The 19680-nt window shown below is 43.8% G+C and overlaps 1 protein-coding gene across 3 annotated transcripts in view; it reads left to right on the forward strand.

Annotated features, from left to right (window-relative positions):
* NALCN (sodium leak channel, non-selective) overlaps window positions 1-19680 on the forward strand; it is a 722821-nt gene that overhangs the window by 570383 nt on the left and 132758 nt on the right. For all 3 annotated transcript variants that reach the window (XM_075852442.1, XM_075852444.1, XM_075852443.1), the window contains one exon: window positions 10441-10577. In XM_075852442.1, coding sequence (XP_075708557.1) covers window positions 10441-10577 — 137 coding nt within the window. The remainder of the gene's footprint in view (window positions 1-10440; window positions 10578-19680) is intronic.

Below are 19680 nucleotides of genomic sequence, written 5' to 3' on the forward strand. Positions count from 1 at the left end.
CAGTTCCCAGTGTTCCCCATTCCTGCTACCTGTACCTGTATCCCGTGTTATACTGGTCTAAAGTGTTGTGTGGTATTTGAGTTGTACTGCACCGACTCTACGCCTGCTCCGCTACACCAACCTTGGTGCCTGCCTGCTGCCTAATGTCTGTCTGAGCCTGTCTGCTACTGTTCGAGAGTTACCACAGGTACACCTATAGAACTATAGACTTCCTCCTGTGTCTTGTTGGCCAGCTGCCATACCGTCAAGGCGGTACGGACCAGTGGATCCACGTATCCTACGTAACACTGGGCCTGCCTTGGTTCGGACTACATGCCCCAATCCTGGACTGGAGTTCCGGAGAAGTTCTCCAACGGGGCTCCAAATGTCACAACTGCTGTCTGTTACAGATCCATCCTGTCCAGCCTCCTCTGCCTCAGTCATTGGCAGGATTACCCGCTCATTTCTCTCAGTTTGTGGATGTCTTCAGCAAGAAGGATGCTGAGATGCTTCCTACACACCGGGCTTATGACTATCCTATTGAACTGGTTCCAAATGCGTCCCCTACCCATGGTCGGGTATACCCTCTCTCCCTGCCAGAAAAACAGTCTATGTCGGCCTATATCAAGCAGAACCTAGAGAGGGGTTACATACGAAAATCCTTCTCCCCAGCCGGGGCCGGGTTTTTCTTTGTCAAGAAAAAAAGACTGATCTCTTTGGCCTTGCATTGACTAACATGGTCTCAATGAAGTCACGGTGAAGAACAAATATCCGTTGCCACTAATTTCTGAACTATTTGACTGCATGCGAGGAGCCAAGAACTTCTCTAAAATAGACTTGCTAGGGGCTTAAAATTTGATCCGAATCCATCAAGGTGATGAGTGGAAGACGGCGTTTAACACTCAAGACGGGCACTACGAATACATGGTGATGCCCTTCGGTCTGTGTAACTCTCCCGCGGTCTTCCAGGAATTCGTCAAAAATATCTCCCGAGATCTGCTCTATGTCTGTGTTGTGGTCTATCTCGATGACATTATGATTTTCTCTCCAGATCCGATGACTCCTAGGAGGCATGTTCGTAATATTCTACTACGATGAAGGGAGAATTGTCTCTATGCCAAGCTGGAGAAGTGCGTCTTTGAAAAGAACTCTCTGCCCTTCCTGGGTTACATCATCTCGGATCAAGGTCTCAACATGGATCCTGAGAAATTAAAGTCTGTCCTGGAATGGGATTTGCCAACTTCTACCGCCAGTTTATCCCAAACTTCTCACCATTGACGGCTCCCATCTCTACCCTTACCAAGAAGGGTGTGAACGCCAAGGTGTGGACTCCAGAGGCAGAATCTGCATTTAATAGCCTCAAGAATGCCTTTACCGCAGCCTCAATCCTACATCATCCTGACATCTCTCGACGGTTCTTTTTGGAGGTAGACGCTTCCTCTGTTGGTGCAGGTGCACTTCTGTTCCAGAGACGCTTTAAAGGAAAAGCAGTGATGTGTGGCTATTACTCTAGACATTTTTCCTCTGCAGAGCGCAATTACTCTATTGGAGAATTGTCTCTATGCCAAGCTGGAGAAGTGTGTCTTTGAAAAGAACTCTCTGCCCTTCCTGGGTTACATCATCTCGGATCAAGGTCTCAAGATGGATCCTGAGAAAGTAACGTCTGTCCTGGAAGGGCCACGTCCTCAGGGCCTGCGGTCCATACAGCATTTTTTGGGTTGTGCCAACTTCTACCGCCACTTTATCCCAAACTTCTCATCATTGACATCTCCCATCTCTACCCTTACCAAGGAGGGTGTGAATGCCAAGGTGTGGACTCCAGAGGCAGAATCTGCATTTAATAGCGTCAAGAATGCCTTTACCTCAGCCTCAATCCTCCATCATCCTGACATCTCTCGACGGTTCTTTTTGGAGGTTGATGCTTCCTCTGTTGGTGCAGGTGCACTTCTGTTCCAGAGACGCTTTAAAGGAAAGGCAGTGATGTGTGGCTATTACTCTAGACATTTTTCGTCCGCAGAGCGCAATTACTCTATTGGGGATCGGAAGTTACTGGCCATTAAATTGGCTCTGGAGGAGTGGAGACATCTGCTAGAGGGCACAGCCCACCCCATCGTGATATACACCAACTACAAGAACCTTACATATCTCCAGCTGGCTCAACGGTCGAACCACCATCAAGCCAGGTGGTCACTGTTCTTCGACCGGTTCCAGTTTGTGCTTCACTACCGGCCCGCTGATAGAAATGTGAGGGCCGATGCCCTGTCCAGGTCATTTGAAACAGAGGACACCGTGCAGCTTCCGCAAAGTATCATTGACCCATCCTGTATTACTTCTGCTAATACTCTGCAAGTTAGAGACATCCCTCCAGGGAGGACTTTTGTGCGGTTGGCAGACAGGAGGAGAATCCTTTGCTGGGGGTCACAGCGTCAAACTGGCTCGGCACGCGGGTGCTCGAAAGACCCGAGATCTGATAGCCCGTCATTTCTGGTGGCCCACGCTGCCCAAAGATATTGTGGACTTTGTCTCGTCCTGCACTGTGTGTGCTTCCAACAAAGTTGCTCACTCCAGGCCTGCCAGTCTGCTCCAACCTCTGCCTGTGCCCAATGCTCCCCGGCAGTATATAGCAATGGACTTTGTCACTGATCTTACCTCCTCTGCAGGATGCAATACGGTCTGGGTGGTGGTGGACCGCTTCTCGAAGATGGCTCATTTTATCCCGCTGACCTGCCTACCTTCTGCTCCTCGGCTCGCAAATCTCTTCATCCAGCACATCTTCCATTTGCATGGTTTGCCTCTTCATATCGTGTTTGATCGGGGGGTTCAGTTCACCTCGAAATTCTGGAGAGCCCTCTGTAAACTCCTAGATGTGAAGTTGGACTTTTCTTCATGATATCATCCCCAGTCAAATGGCCAAGTCGAGAGGATTAACCAAATCATGGAGAATTATCTTCGCCACTTCATCTGCATGCAGCATGATGATTGGGTACAGCTTCTTCCATGGGCCTAGTTCTCGTACAACAACCACACAAGTGAGTCCACCACTCCTCTGGAGATGCCAGTGCTCACTTCCGCTCCATTCTGCTGTGTCCCGTAGGGTGCTGAAAATGATCATCAATTACCCTGGTCTATAAAAAGGGCTCTGCCCTTTCACTCATTGCCTGAGCGTTGTTGTGTTTATCCGTGTTAGTCTTGCAAACAGTCTTTTAGTGTTGTCTTGTTCCCAGTGTTCCCGTACCTGCTACCTGTATCCTGTATACTGTGCTACCTTTGTTCCTATGCCTTAGAAAGTTGGAGTCGTGTTGTGCCATCGGTCGTAAAGCATGTATCCAGGCAATTCTCATTGAAATTCAGCGCACAACTGCTATACATTGTGTACATTTGTTAGTGCTCCTGACTGTTGATAAATAAGCATACACTGTATTCAGGGCTGGCCTTAGGTTGGATGGTGCGCTGTACAGGATTCCCTATTGCTGCCCTCGACAAACCAAAAATTAACCACATATATTGACACACACATACTGGAACATATAAACTGTACATACATAGAGGGACATATTTAGACAAACTGGCAAATATATATACACACACATTCTGGAATATATACATATATGAAGATAAATATATAGACATACATACACATACTGTATATACAGACGCACACACCGGAACATAAATACACAGACAGGAACATATACAAGTACATAAGACTTAGTTCACATCTGTGTCAGGACTCTGTTCATGGGTTCCATCGGGCCTTTCCGTCACGGGAACCCATGAACAGAACCCAAACTGAAACAAACGGAAACCGTAGGTTCCGTTTGCATCACCATTGATTTCAAATGTGACGGATCCGGTGCAAATGGTTTCCATTTGTCTCCGTTGTTTAAGGGTTCTGTTGTTTCGACAGAATCAATACCATAGTCAACTGCGCTATTCATTCCATCAAAACAACGGAACCCTTAAACAACGGTGACAAACGGAAACCATTTGCACTGGATCCATCATCATTGAAATCAATGGTGATGCAAACGGAAACGTATGGTTTCCGTTTGTTTCAGTTTGGATTCCGTTCATGGGTTCCCCTGATGGAAAGGTCCGATGTAACGCATGAACGGAGTCCCAACACAGATGTAAACAAAGCCTAAAAGGCACATATATACAAGCAAATAGACACATTCACATACATACCCATATATACACAGTGCAGATAATGTAGTAGATGTTACCTGCAGTCCTATGTAACACCACCGATAACACACAGTTATAACTCTCTGAGTACAGATAATGTAGTAGACAGTGGCGTAACTACCGCTGTAGCAGCAGGCACGGCCCCCCCCCATGGACGGAGTCTCCGCTAGCAGCAGCTAAGGCTGCTACAGCGCAACGCCACTGAAGGGGTTGTTCCTACAAAAGACATGCATCTCCTATCCACAGGATAGGGGATAAATGTGTGATCGCTGGCAGCGATAAGGAGAACGGGGGACCGAAAGACCCCCAAAGTTCTCCATGACAAACCTCGGACTTTCAGGGTCTGTCTACAGCTCCATAGAAATTAATTGTGCACCGTCGCGCTTGTGCGCATGCGTGACCAGCGCTCCTTTCATTTTTATTGAACTGCGCAGACCCCGGAAGTCCGAGGTTTGACATGGAGAACTTCCTATCCTGTTATCCTCCTATCCAGTCTTTCCTAGTTACGCCCCTGGTAGTAGATGTTACCTGCAGTCCTATGTAATACAACAGATAACAGTGATAACTCTCCGAGTACAGATCATGTTGTAGTGTTAAGGGGGTTTTACACTGGGTGATTATCGGGCAGATAATTAGTTCTTATAACGCTCGTTGACGATAATTGCGCTGTCTAAACAGGGCAGCTGTCAGCAGATGATCCTCTGGTCGTATCGTTTTAAAAAAGTTAAATATTATCGTTTTTGGCAACACATCTTGGTGTTTAAACAGGGAGACGCTCCGCCGACATGATAGTAATGTATGGGGACGAGCGATCAGAGTAACGATAGCTCGTCCCCATCCATAGCTCCGTGTGACAGAAGCAAACGATGGCCGATCAACAATGTCTCATTGATCGGCGCTCGCTGCATCGGCCGATTATCAGCCCGAGTAAAAGGGCCTTTACCTGCAGTCCTATGTAATACCACAGATAACACACAATGATAACTCTTTGGGGACAGATAATGTAGCAGATGTCACCTGCAGTCCTATGTAACACCACATATAACACACAGTGATAACTCTGAGTAAAGATAAAGCAGTAGATGTTATCTGCAGTCCTATGTATCACCACAGATATCACACTCTGATAACTATATCCACACATGTATAAACACACACAGCACATACATATATACACTACCGTTCAAAAGTTTAGGGTCACTTAGAAATGTCCTTATTTTTGAAAGAAAAGCACAGTTTTTTTCAATAAAGATAACATTAAATTAATCAGAAATACACTCTATACATTGTTAATGTGCTAAATGACTATTCTAGCTGCAAACGTCTGGTTTTTAATGCAATATCTACATAGGTGTATAGAGGCCCATTTCCAGCAACCATCACTCCAGTGTTCTAATGGTACATTGTGTTTGCTAACTGTGTTAGAAGGCTAATGGATGATTAGAAAACACTTGAAAACCCTTGTGCAATTATGTTAGCACCGCTGTAAACAGTTTTGCTGTTTAGAGGAGCTATAAAACTAACCTTCCTTTGAGCTAGTTGAGAATCTGGAGCATTACATTTGTGGGCTCGATTAAACTCTCCAAATGGCTAGAAAAAGAGAGCTTTCATGTGAATCTCGACAGTTTATTCTTGTTCTTAGAAATGAAGGCTATTCCATGCGAGAAATTGCCAAGAAACTGAAGATTTCCTACAACGGTGTGTACTACTCCCTTCAGACGATAGCACAAACAGGCTCTAACCAGACTAGAAAGAGAAGTGGGAGGCCCCGCTGCACAACTGAGCAACAAGACAAGTACATTAGAGTCTCTAGTTTGAGAAATAGACGCCTCACAGGTCCTCAACTGGCAGCTTCATTAAATAGTACCTGCAAAACGCCAGTGTCAACGTCTACAGTGAAGATGTGACTCCGGGATGCTGGCCTTCAGGGCAGAGTGGCAAGAAAAAGCCATATCTGAGACTGGCTAATAAAAGGAAAAGATTAATATGGGCAAAAGCACACAGACATTGGACAGAGGAAGATTGGAAAAAAGTGTTATGGACAGACGAATCGAAATTTGAGGTGTTTGGATCACACAGAAGAACATTTGTGAGACGCAGAACAACTGAAAAGATGTTGGAAGAGTGCATCACGCCATCTGTCAAGCATGGTGGAGGTAATGTGATGGTCTGGGGTTGCTTTAGTGATGGTAAAGTGGGAGATTTGTACAAGGTAAAAGGTATTTTGAATAAGGAAGGCTATCACTCCATTTTGTAACGCCATGCCATACCCTGTGGACAGCGCTTGATTGGAGCCAATTTCATCCTACAACAGGACAATGACCCAAAGCACACCTCCAAATTATGCAAGAACTATTTAGGGAAGAAGCAGGCAGCTGGTATTCTATCTGTAATGGAGTGGCCAGCGCAGTCACCAGATCTCAACCCCATAGAGCTGTTGTGGGAGCAGCTTGACCGTATGGTACGCAAGAAGTGCCCATCAAGCCAATCCAACTTGTGGGAGGGGCTTCTGGAAGCATGGGGTGAAATTTCTCCCGATTACCTCAGCAAATTAACAGCTAGAATGCCAAAGGTCTGCAATGCTGTAAGGAGCAGAGAACAGAGTAGAGGCAGGGCCCCTACATGCTGGGAGGGTTCAGCGCCCTGTGCACACACACACAGGTCGCACACCCCTAAGGTCGGCGCTGACTTTACTGAATATGATTTCTAACCTACAGAGAGCAAGGTAAACTGTATCTTATATGTAAGGACGCATTGTAGGTTTATGTATATGATCTTCAAAATTGACTTTGCATAAACTTCTGGTTTCTGAAGTATACTAAATTCTACTATGTAATTGTTTCATACTTGTTGTTATTAGGCTAGTTGAGATATTTATACAATAAAAGTGAATGTCTGTTTGTCAGTCCTCTATAGGCATCCAAACGCCTGAGACTACATCGGGTGTTCGGGAAGGTTGTTGTTTTCTGCTATCAGCCATTATCACAGTATTACAGTCCAATACTATAAAAGTGAATACAGACATTCGCTTTTTTAGTATAGATGTTTTTATCTGGCAGTAGCAGGCAGTGCACTTTACTAGATAATTCTAGATGGGAAGGTTTAATGGAATGATTGCCCATAGCAATCAATCAGATTACTACTTTCATTTTCAAAGCGGCCTTGGAAAGATGAGAGCTGGAATCTGATTGGTTTCTATGAGCAAGTACTTTATTTTTCATTTACACCAGTTTAGATAAATCATCCCCATTGCATAATATGCATTTTGTTCACAAATTAGTTTTCAGTCATAAATCTTGAAGGGACTGCCGGTAGATCTTCCTGAATACAGTGGGATTTGCGGCGCATATTTTCGTGCTGAAAATCCACAGCGCAATACAGTACCAGCAAAGTAAATGAGATGCTAAGAAATCTCTTATACACGTTGCAGTAATTTTTTTACATGCAGGATCCACCGGTAATCGATCACATCTAAGTTATGAACTTAGATGTGATTGATAGTAGCTCGATCACATGCAGGACCCACTGACACTAACCCGCCCGTCCTGTGGACCTGACAGATACAGGTTTCAGCGCTAGATACAGGTGCTCTGTGTACATCATACAAAGCAGCTGTATATCAAAAAGTAAAAATAATTTTTAATAAAAAGTTTTTTGAAACTTGCACCAATCACACTGATAGACATTTGTATTAAACAAAAGAAAAAATTATTTCAAAGGTGCATATAGCCTTTAATAAAAAAATAAATGCACCAAAATCCGCAGCATAAAAATGCACCAATTTCCGCATCAACATGTAAAAAACGCACCTGAAAATGCATAAAAAAACACACTATTAGGTGTGGATTTTACCTGTGGTATTAGCTACATTTTGGTATGTACACACCGGGCAGATACGCTGCGTAAAAGCACACAGCGTATCCACCCGGAATTCCGGCCAAAATAACGCACCAAATTGTTGTTCAGTTTTTCAGCCGAAATGTCCGCTGTGGAAAACTGCATGTAAAAAAGTTTCATAGTTACCCATAGCATGGCGACGCGTCCCTCTGCCGTCTTGCAGCCCGGCCTCACGGAATGACGTTTTATCCCATGTGACTGTTGCAGCGAATTACAGGCTGCAGCGGTCACATGGGTTGAAACGTCATCCCAGGAGGTCGGCCTGCACGAAGATGCACATAATTCCGAGCACGTTTTATTATGTTTTTTTGCGATTTTTGCTACTGAATCGCAGTTTTTCCACTGCAAAATCGCAACATCTGCTATTTTTTTCGGGTTTTACCTCCGCATTGAATTCAAAGGGGAAAATCGAGGGCAAATAAGCAATGATTATGCAAATACAATTGACATGCTGTGGATTAAAAAAACGCACCGCAGGTCAGTTTCCGAGTGTTTTTTCCGCATATTCATTTATGCAGCGTGTGGATGAGATTTGTTCAAAACTCATCAGCTCTGATGCTACTGTATTATGCTGTGGATAAATCTGCAGTATTTACGCTACGTGTAAACCCGGCTTTAACCTGTGTTCTTGAAGCAGATTTTCTGAACCAAATTCCACAATGTGTACATCTAGCCTTAGAAGTCTTGAAAAATAAAATTAAGTCCAGTAGAGGCTTAAAGCCGCTTAAAGTCTATTGCACTTGGCTTCTCAGTCAGCCACTACACCTTCAAGATATAAGCTTAGCAAATTTGAAGTCAACCAACCTTTAACTTCAATTTGCAAAATGCCGCCAAAGAGAAGTCCCTCAATTGGCAGCTCTCCAATGGCCAGGAGGAAAGCTGCATGACAAGCTGCAAAGACTCCTTAGCAAACTCTTGCCCGATAGCAAGCTGATCAAATGCATCATACTGCTGCTCGAGCTGCTGAAACTCCTCAGCAAACTCAGGCCCGGCTTTCTCAGTATCAGATCAGACAGGTGGCTCTAAGAAGCGCAGAGACTCCTGCCCAAACCAAGGGCAGAAAGCAAGCTTATGGAGCACATCATGCTGTTCAGCGTGCTCATGAATGAGCTTACAATTATGATGCTGTTTTCATTTATGATCCAACCATAGCCTATGCCAATATAAATTGGTTATGATTGGGAAAAAAGAAATTCCATGCACTTTCTGTGGTGCCTCAAAGTTTCACAAAGAGGCACCTGGTATGTGCTGCTCTAGAGGGAAGTTACAGATAACAGACTTGCCAACTCCACCAGTGCCACTCAAGTCATTGCTTACAGGCAAAAGCCTTAAATCAAGAGATTTTCTAAGCAAAATCTGAAGTTATAACAACTGCTTTCATCTGACTTCTTTTTGAGCAACTGAAGTCCGAGAGAGTGGTTCCATGCCCACTTTTAAGATACAAGGGCGGCAGATATCCCATCTCATTGGATCTCTTTTGCCAGTAGAGTGTGGAAGCTTCTGGCAACACTGTTCATATATGGACAGTGACTTAAGAAGCTTCCCCTGGGCCGTTGTCCCTGGGCATAGGAAGCATCAAAATTCGCTCTGACTGGTGACTCCAGCCCTGGGAAAGCTCCTGATGTCACTGTCCATATATGGACAGTGGTGTCAGGAGCTTTCTTAGGGCCGAAGTCCCCGGGCAGAGCGACTGCGCAGGAAGCGTCAGTAACATAAATTATGTCACTGGAGCTTTCCAATGTATTTTTTTAACGTATAGCTGTGATGGATACCTAGCAGTGGAATCCTTTACCCATAGGCTTCTATGTTAATGAAACACTTACTGCACAGTATACTTTTGTTTTTTTGTGGGATGTAGTTTGCTATGCTCTTTCATCCTTCAAAAAATAAGGTATACCGACTTATACCAGCCCGATGGATACCAAAAAGGTTTCCTGATGTACACGATAAACATAGTTCATAAACTTGATACGAAGGGGGCCTCAGAATGGCTTTTGAGACCATGGCAATGTATTTTACTGGGAGAGGCAGAGAAAAGAAAACTGGCTAAGATGCACAAAATCGAAATTCAGCTTTGAGCACAAAACAAGCCTACATTATCTTCAAATTGCACATATCTAAGCGTCTGTTAATGTTTATGCAACAGCCATTTATTTTAACAACAAACATATACTCCGAACAGAGCAAATCAGTGTATTGTATTTCTTTTATAATATATCCAATGTATTGTCTGCAATGTCCTTTTAGTTTAGTATTGTAAACATACGGCATGGATGTCTAGTATTGGCTGTGAATAAAGCAATGTACCTTTGCTGCCATCTTCTGTCTGTTGTGGTCTGTGCCTCAGTATTATTTTCTTTCCATGCTCTTGTTTAGTTGAAACAAAGTGAAGCAAATGCCGACACCAAGGAAAAACTACCATTGCGTCTACGTATCTTTGAAAAATTCCCCAACAGGCCACAGATGGTGAAGATCTCTAAATTGCCTTCTGATTTCACCGTCCCAAAAATAAGGTAATTTTTATTTGAAGCCAGTAAAATGACTTATAATTGTAAAGAAGACATTCTTACATAGAATACACGATAACTTTGTTTTTTAATAAAATTAATCATTTGTAGACTGGCAGTTCCAGCGGTGGTCACTTTATTTGTTAATTACAGTGGCCTAGCTATAGGGGTTGCAGCATACGCAATTGCTACCAGGTCCATGAAGCCAGGGCGCCCACGGCCACCTCCGTACCACGTCTATCCACAATTACTATAGTAACTGTGGCCTATGTAATTAAGTAACAGTATACTTATCTTTCTCGCTCCTGAGTCGGCTCCGGACGCAGTGCGAGTCTTGATCCCTTTCAGTGTCATACCGTTCTGACGCTAAATGGTGCCAAGACCAGCACTGCGCCCGGAGCCAAAAAGAACCACTCTCAGTAGCGAGGAGAGTAAATATAAGAATACTGTCTACTGGGGCCCTGTATCTAAGCTTACCATGTGTGATTCTGTCTGCTGCGCCCTATATCTATGCCTATCATGTGTGTAAGGGTATGTTCACACGATTAACAAAATACGTCTGAAAATACAAGGGAAAACAGCTCCTGATTTTCAGATGTTTTTTGAGCAACTCGCGTTTTTCGCAGCGTATTTCGCTGCATTTTTACGGCCGTTTTTGGAGCTATTTTCAATAGAGTCTATGAGAAAACGGCTCCAAAAACGTCCCAAGAAGTGTCCTGCACTTCTTTTTAACGAGCCGTCATTTTACGCGCCGTATTTTGACAGCGACGTGTAAAATGACAGCTCGTCTGCACAGAACATCATAAGACCCATTGCAGGCAATGGGCAGATGTTTGCCGACGTATTGAAGCCGTCTTTTCAGGCGTAATTCGAGGCGTAAAACGCCTCCATTACGTCTTAAAAGAGGTCATGTGCACATACCCGTACTGTCTGCTGGGCCCTGTATCTAAGCCTATCATGTGTAATACTGTCTGCTGGGCCATGTATTTAAGCCTATCGTGTCTGATACTGTCTCCTGGGCTCGATATCTAAGTCTATCATGTGTGACACTGACCGCTGGGCCCTGTATTTAAACCTATCATGTGTAATACTGTCTGCTAGGCCCTGTATCTAAGCCTATCATGTGTGAAGACTTCCGCTGGGCCCTGTATCTGGGCCCTGTATCTAAGCCTATCATATCCGATACTGTCTGCTGGGCCCTATATCTAAACCTATCGTGTGTGGCACTGTCCACTGGGCCCTGTATCTAAGCCTATCATGTGTGACACTGTCGGCTGGGCCCTGTATCTAAGCCTATCATTTGTGATACTGTCTGCTGGGCCCTGTATCTAAGTCTATCAAGCGTGATACTGTCTACTGGGCCTTATATCTAAGCCTATGATGTCTCACACTGTCCGCTGGGCCCTGTATCTGGGCCCTGTACCTAAGTATATCATATATGATACTGTCTGCTGGGCCAAATATCTAAAACTATTATGTGTAACACTGTCCGCTGGGCCCTGTATCTAAGCCTACCATGTGTGATACTGTCTGCTGCGCCCCGTATCTAAGACTATCATGTGTGATACTGTCTGCTGGGCCCTGTATCTATGTCTATCATGTGTGGTACTGTATACTGGCCCTATATCTAAGCCTATCATGTGTGATACTGTCCCCAGTGCTGCCTCTTCTATTTTTTGTCTACATTTGGGGATTTACAAGTTACCCTGGAGGTTTTGTTTTAACGTGCTGCCAATATTCTCCTTGGTTAAGCCTATCATGTGTTATTCTGTCTGCTGGGCCCTGTATCTGAGCCGATCATGTGTGATACTGTCTGCTGCACCCTGTATCTAAGTCTATCAAGTGTGATACTGTCTACTGGGCCCTGTATCTAAAGCCTGTAATCAGGTGTGTAGCTAAAGGCTCATGGGCCCTGGTGCAAGAATTCACCTTGGGCCCCCATACCCCTCCTCAACACCACCAGAACCCTGCACGCGCCTATGCCCAGTCACCTTTATCAACAGCCCCCATGGATGCCCCCACAGTATAATGCCCCATAGCTGCCTCCACAGTATAATGCCACCCACACAGTATAACGCCCCCATAGCTGCCTCCACAATTGAATGCCCCCCATAGCTGCCTCCACAGTATAATGCCCCACACACTATAATGCTCCCCATAGCTGGCCCCATACAGTATAATGCACCCCATAGCTGCCCCCCACAGTATAATGCTCCCCATAGCTGCCCCCCACACTATAATGCTCCCATATCTGCCCCCACACAGTATAATGCTCCCCATAGCTACCCCATACAGTATAATGCCCCCATAGCTGCCCTCACACAGTATAATGCCCCCATAGCTGCCCCCATACAGTATAATGCCCCCCATATCTGCCCCATACTGTATAATGCCCCCATAGCAGCCCTCCATACAGTATAAAGCCCCCAACATGAGTTCCCAATACAGTATAATGCCCCCCATATCAGCTCCCCATACAGTATAATGCCCCCACATCAGCCCCCCATACAGTATAATGCCCCCACCATATCAGCCCCCCATACAGTATAATTCCCTCCCCCGCCATATTAGTCCCCCATACAGTATAATGCCCCTCCCTGCCACCATATCAGCCCCCCATATAGTATAATGCCCCCTCGCTGCCTTATAAGCCCCCCATACAGTATAATACCCCCATATGTGCATAATAGAAAAATAATAAAATTACTTACCTATCCCCGTTTCCACAATGAGTGAAGGATCCCTCTCCTCACTTGGTCTGTGCTATTAATGACTCAGCGCAGACTGGCACAATGATGTCACTACATCACGCCTGCCTGCGTCGAGCCGCACATGGCTCAGGGCTGCCCCCATACAGTATAATGCCCCCATACCAGTCCTCATACAGTATAATGACCCCCATATCAGCCCACCATACAGTATAATGCCCCCATATCAGCTCCCCATACAGTATAATGCCCCCCATATAATCCCTCCATACAGTATAATGACTTGGCGCAGACTGGCACAATGACGTCACTACATTGTACCTGTCTGCATCAAGCCGTGGCTCAGGGCACAGCGAATGCTGGAGCAAGGAGCCATCAGCTCCTTGCTCCAGCAATGAATGGAACCGGGACCTCAGTGAGTGACTTGCGACCCCCCAGAGGTCTTCACACGACCCCCCGGGGGGTGGCGACCCATAGTTTATAATGTATTGTATTGTGCAGTTTGCGGTGGAGAGAGGAGAGGGGGGCTATTCACACGACCGATTTTTTGACGGCCCAGGAAACCTGGCCGTCAAAAAATGGGACATGCCCTATTTTCGGCCGTTTACCCGGCCGCCCGGCTCCCATAGAACAGGGGGCTGGGTGGCATTACCTACAGGAGGCTGTGTGGCATTATCTACAGAGTGCTGTGTGTGGCAACAAATTTAAATGAAATTCATCCGATTTTAAAGCGGACAGGAAAAAAAAATGGATGTAAAACAGGTCAAAATCGGCCGTTAAAAACGGCAACACGGCACGGAACGGAATCGGAATGGATGCAAACCGGCCGGGAAAAACGGCCCAAAACGGCCGATTTTATCGGACGACACTCGGACCCTGTCGTGTGAATGAGGCCTTAGGGGCCCGGTCGCAACAGCGACCGCTGCGACCCCTATAGCTACGCCACTACCTGTAATGTTTGATACTGATACCATCTGCTGAGCTGCTGTATCGAATTCTATCCAGTGGCATAGCTATGGGGGTCAAAGTCCTATACATGTGCTATCTCCTATATATATATATATATATATATATATATGTATATATATATATATATATGTGTGTGTGTGTGTGTATATGCGCAAATACAGCTCAGTTCAGAGGTCATTTGCAAATTCAGATTAGTCCCTGCCATATAAATTTGTACAGTGTTAATCTATAGCTCCCAGTATGACCTAAATAAAGGTAAGATTGTGTTGAAAGTAACTGTTTCACAAAAAAGAATAGTCAGCACATCATCTTGCTTAAGAGCATACAGTAACTAAAGTACTGAACACTCAGAGGGAGAATAAACACTTACATTCAATGACTCACAGGTGACTTCTTCTCTGACTTGAGTCGTTCCCTTTCAATTTATTTTTCATTCGGTCCAGACCTCCATGATGACTTCTCCCGACCGCGACTCATCTCTGCAGTGTTTTCCATTCAGATGTCTTTGATTCCTCACTTTTCCAACATATCCGCGCCTATAAACTGACACAAAATCCTCATGGTACCACACACTAGAACCCTGAATATAACAGCACCATACAATGTGCCTTTGAGTACACCCTTTTTACACACTATGCACCTGAAGATAATCATGTTACACACTGTGCTCCATGAAAATAAATTGCCACACACTGTGCCCATAAAAAGTGGCACACGCTGTGCCACCTAGAAATAGTGCCATTGGCTATGCCCCATTAAAATAAAGTGAAGAACAGACAGTTCCTGCTAAAAAGAGTGCACAATACAAATAAAGCGCCACACACACACTGTGCCCTCTGTAGTAAGTGCCATGCTGTGCCCCCTGTAGATAGTGCCAAACAATGTGCCACCAGTAGAGAGTGCCACATGCGAACCCTAAAGATAGTGCGACACAGTGCTCCCTGCTGATAGTGCCACACAGTGCTCCTTGTAGATAGTGCTGCACAGCTCCAATTAAAAATCGTGTCACACAGTGCCAACCGGAAGATAGTGCCCCCAGTAGATTTTATCACACAGTTCCCCCTGCAGATTTTTCCCACACAATGCCTCCTGTAGATAGGCCATCAATTGTATTCTGAGGATAGGCCATACATTTTATCTCCCTCTTTAAATAATAAGAAACCCCAACAAAAAAAAACATTTTGCTCTGGGCATCAACGCCCAAAGCACCCCCTGTCATCAAAGCATAAAGATCAGTAACATTGTTGTATGTAGAACAACTATACTGTACAGCAAATCAGAGTTGCCAGGATTATAAAATTCCTAACTATAATGTCACAATGATATTTGTATCCCTTCTATAGTTTATTTGCAGTTGGGTTCATATGGCGTCACACTCGCTTTTGGGAATCCATTTATTGTTAGTAGTAGAGTATGAAGCTAAATTAAATAGTACTACTGTTTTTAAGGGGCTGCTAAATCAAGCACCACACTTAGAAAATACTTTTTTTTTCAGATTGTGTTAACAATTTGCAATGTTGATCTCAAGGTGAACTATTGTCCTTGACTTCAGAAAAAAAACATATGTGTCTATAAAGTACATATATATATTTTTAAAAACATCTGCAAATGTTATAAAATAACAAAAGTATCGGAACTCCCCCTCTTCTTTTCCCGGTGATTCAGCATTGACACTGCAGCAGTCCTCTCGGTCTTTGTTTACAAGAGGCCAGCATGTGACCAATTCACCGTACCGTATTCCCTGCATCATGGCTCCCATTGCTGAGCGGTGATGCCTGGAGTACGGCACGTGACTTCTGAGGCTTTTAATTGGCTGCAGCAGTGCTAGATTGCTGGGGAAAATAAGAGGTTAAGGGCATCGCCAAACATGGCGGAATTGCTCTGGAGTTCCGCAGCGGACAGTCCGCTGTGGAAATCCTCAGCGTACGCGTTTCTCCATTGCTTTCCACAGATTTTTAGTTAGGTTCGTTTACACGTTGCGGACAATTCCACTGCGGAGCATAGGCTGCGGTGCGGAATTTGGTGTCCGCAGCATACACTGGCTGTTGCGGACGTGTAGCGGACTTGTTGCGGACTCATTGCAGAATTTCTCCATTGACTTCAATGGAGAGTCAAAATTCCACAATAAAGTCCGCAGATGTTATGTGTGCTGCGGAGCGTATTGGTTTTACGAACATGATAGTTCTTCATTCTGGCTGGACCTATGTATTTCTAGGTCTACAGCCACACTGAGGAAGTCAATGGGGCTCCCGTAATTACGGGTGACTACGTATGTGCACCCGTAATTACGGGAGCGTTGCTAGGCGACGCCAGTAAATAGTCACTGTCCAGGGTGCTGAAAGAGTTAAACGATTGGTAGTAACTGTTTCAGCACCCTTGACAGTGACTTCCGATCACAATATATATCAACCTGTGAAAAAAATAGAAGTTCCTACTTACCGAAAACTCCCTGCTTCTTCCTCCAGTCCGGCCTCCCGGGATGACGTTTCAGTCCAAGTGACGGCTGCAGCCAATCACAGGCTGCAGCGGTCACATGGACTGCCGCGTCATCCAGGGAGGTCAGGCTGGATGTCAAGAGAGGGACGCGTCACCAAGGCAACGGCCGGGTAAGTAAGAATTTCTGTTACTATTACTAGTGAAAGGGCTGTCCCTTCTCTCTATCCTGCACTGATAGAGAGAAGGGAAGTACTTTCACCTCAATACGCAACGGATAGTCCGCATCAATTTAATGCCCATTTTAGGCAGAGCCGCAACAGAATCTGCAACGGCATTGATGCGGACAGTGTATGCAGAACTCCACCACGTCTGGTCATGCCCTAATACTGCTTCTTTTTTTTTTTTTTTATAACATTTGAAGCTGTTTTTAAAAATGTTTACAAGTTGGACAAACTCTTTAATCTTTAAAACAGAAGAAGAAAAACTGCCACCTCTTAATGTAGGTTTGTGTTTCAATGTGCCTGTCACCACTCTTTTCTAGTAAAAGGTTCATTGGTATATCATATAAGGACTTTTGAGTCTCAACCAGTGCCTTTATCCTGTCCCTGGTACTCTGGTATCACAACTTAGACTTTACAAAGAGTAAGGGTATATCACATGAATACATGCAGCAGATTCATTGCAAAAATTTCTGCACTGTATAGAACCCATACTTTCTTTTTGGTTATCATTAGGTGATCACATTCACCTATCTTTAGATAAGTTCAAGCATTCATGAAAGGAATATGAGTTAAAGACGTACAGAATAAGAAAAAAGCATGGCTGCTTTCTTTTGAAAATACTGCCACGCCTGTCCACATGTTATATGTGGTATTGCAGCTCAGCCCCATTCACTTCAATGGAGTTGAGCTGCGATACCAGACACAACCCATGAACAGTTGTGGCTCTGTTGCTGGAAGAAATCAGCCGTATTTTTCGAATATGGTACTACCCCGGGGATATTTGACATAGGAGGTTTTCTTACCCTTGTCTTAAATGTCATATAATATAACTATTTGCTTAATCCACCTAAAATATTCTACATGCTACCTTACTATTCTGTATGTCATAATAGGTTTACCTACCAAATATCTGTATTCCAGAGTTGGCCGCTGCAGCTTCAGGATCTGCCCTTCGCCTGGGTCCTGGCCGTAATCTGACATAAGAAAAGTATTTGACGGAGTTCCCAGCTTCCGGCTTCCCCTGACACCTATTGCTCATTATGATGTGCTATGGTGTTATAGCACATTATTTTTCGATCCCAGCTATTAGCTGAATATCCATAGTAACAAATAGTCAAAAATAAGAGTCTCCAAGGGATGACTGTAATTTCCTATTAAGCAAGCCTCTTATATAGAGGACTAGAAGAGAATAAGAAATCATATAATTTTTATATGGAATTCTACAGATTTATGGTTGAAATTAACTTTCTGTCAACCCCACTTTGCACATTGTGTTTCTAATTAAAATAAATGGCTTGTAATTCATTAGAGGGTCACATGTGATGTAAGAGTAAAGATTATCAGGATAAATTAATTATCCTAAGGTGTCAATTAAGTGTGAAGAATTCCTATATCTTCATACATAAATTATTGCGGTTTCAAAGATTAATCGCCCACACACTAATGTAACTACTGACCCAAAATCTACAAATGTTAAACTGAGGTTATATTAAGACACAGCATTAAGGTAATATTTAAATCAGATTCTACAGAAAGTCATATGATTTTAGTAGAATGTGACATGTCATTTTATGTCTTTATTCACCAACATTTTACAGTTGTCACTGTGTTAGAAACAAAGTTGTTTTGTCTCAGGACAACCCCTTTTTAACTTTTATCACCCGTCAATCAGACAGGTCATAAAAGTAAGTTAGGTCAGGGTTCAACCTCTGTGAACCCCATCATTACCGAGAATGAGGGGTTCCAAATCACCGGTCTTGACTGGAGGGCCAATCGATAATGCACCATCCCTCTCTATAGAGATACACTCACTTGGCTGTTTCCATAGCTCCCATTTACTATGAACAAGAATTATTTAATTTTGAGTCTAAGTACTGTCTTTTAAATGTCCTCTAGCATGAGCTCTCTATATTGCTTATGTGTAATAGTTTGTTTTTTATTAATTTACAGTGAATGATGATGAGTCCGGTGCACAACAGACACAAGCAGAAACCATGGGCACCGGATTAGTCACCATTGAAATCAATGGTGATGGAAACGAAAACCTCTGGTTTCCGTCGGTGTCAGTTTGTGTCTACTCAGGGTCCCGTTCTGACGGAAACCTCAGATGGAACGTCAGAACGGGACCCCAACGCAGATGTGAACGAAGCCTAACACATTCAGATTTGTTTGTGCAAAGAAAATCAGCAACAAATCCGCAACCAAATTAATATGCTATGGATTACAAAATCTACAGTTTGTCTTTAATTCCACACTGAAAATCTGCTTCAATTCCACAGCGTGTGAATTCCCCCTTGAAGCACATGTATTATATTGGAAATACATGGAAACTTATATGCCTTGTCTTTTTCTTTTGTGCATTATTTAGAATATTTTTATACTGCATGTTAAAAAGTAAACACAATAAGCATGTGAAGCCAGGATCAACATCACCTTGTTCCATTGCATCAGATGCGTCCCCTATTATTTACCATAACTACTCAAATAGCAGTATTTTAATGTGTATGATGTTACAAAAAAATGCATGTTTTATAAATGTGTATGGATAGATTCAACCTTTCTGTCCCTAGATGAGTCTGAGATATTTCACACATTATTAGCATTTTTTATTTCAAAGCTTTGCTACATATAATAAACTAATGCTTTTTTTGACCCTTATTTATTTGTTATATGTCTCAAGGCAGAGCTTCTGGATGTCTTTACTTTAAGTGCCAGAAATGTCATCTTTGTATTACAGTTGTTTATCTACACATTAATTTGCCTCTAACCCTGTGT

Source organism: Rhinoderma darwinii, chromosome 2 (assembly GCF_050947455.1).
Source record: "Rhinoderma darwinii isolate aRhiDar2 chromosome 2, aRhiDar2.hap1, whole genome shotgun sequence".
In the NCBI taxonomy this organism is placed as follows: Eukaryota; Metazoa; Chordata; class Amphibia; order Anura; family Rhinodermatidae; genus Rhinoderma; species Rhinoderma darwinii.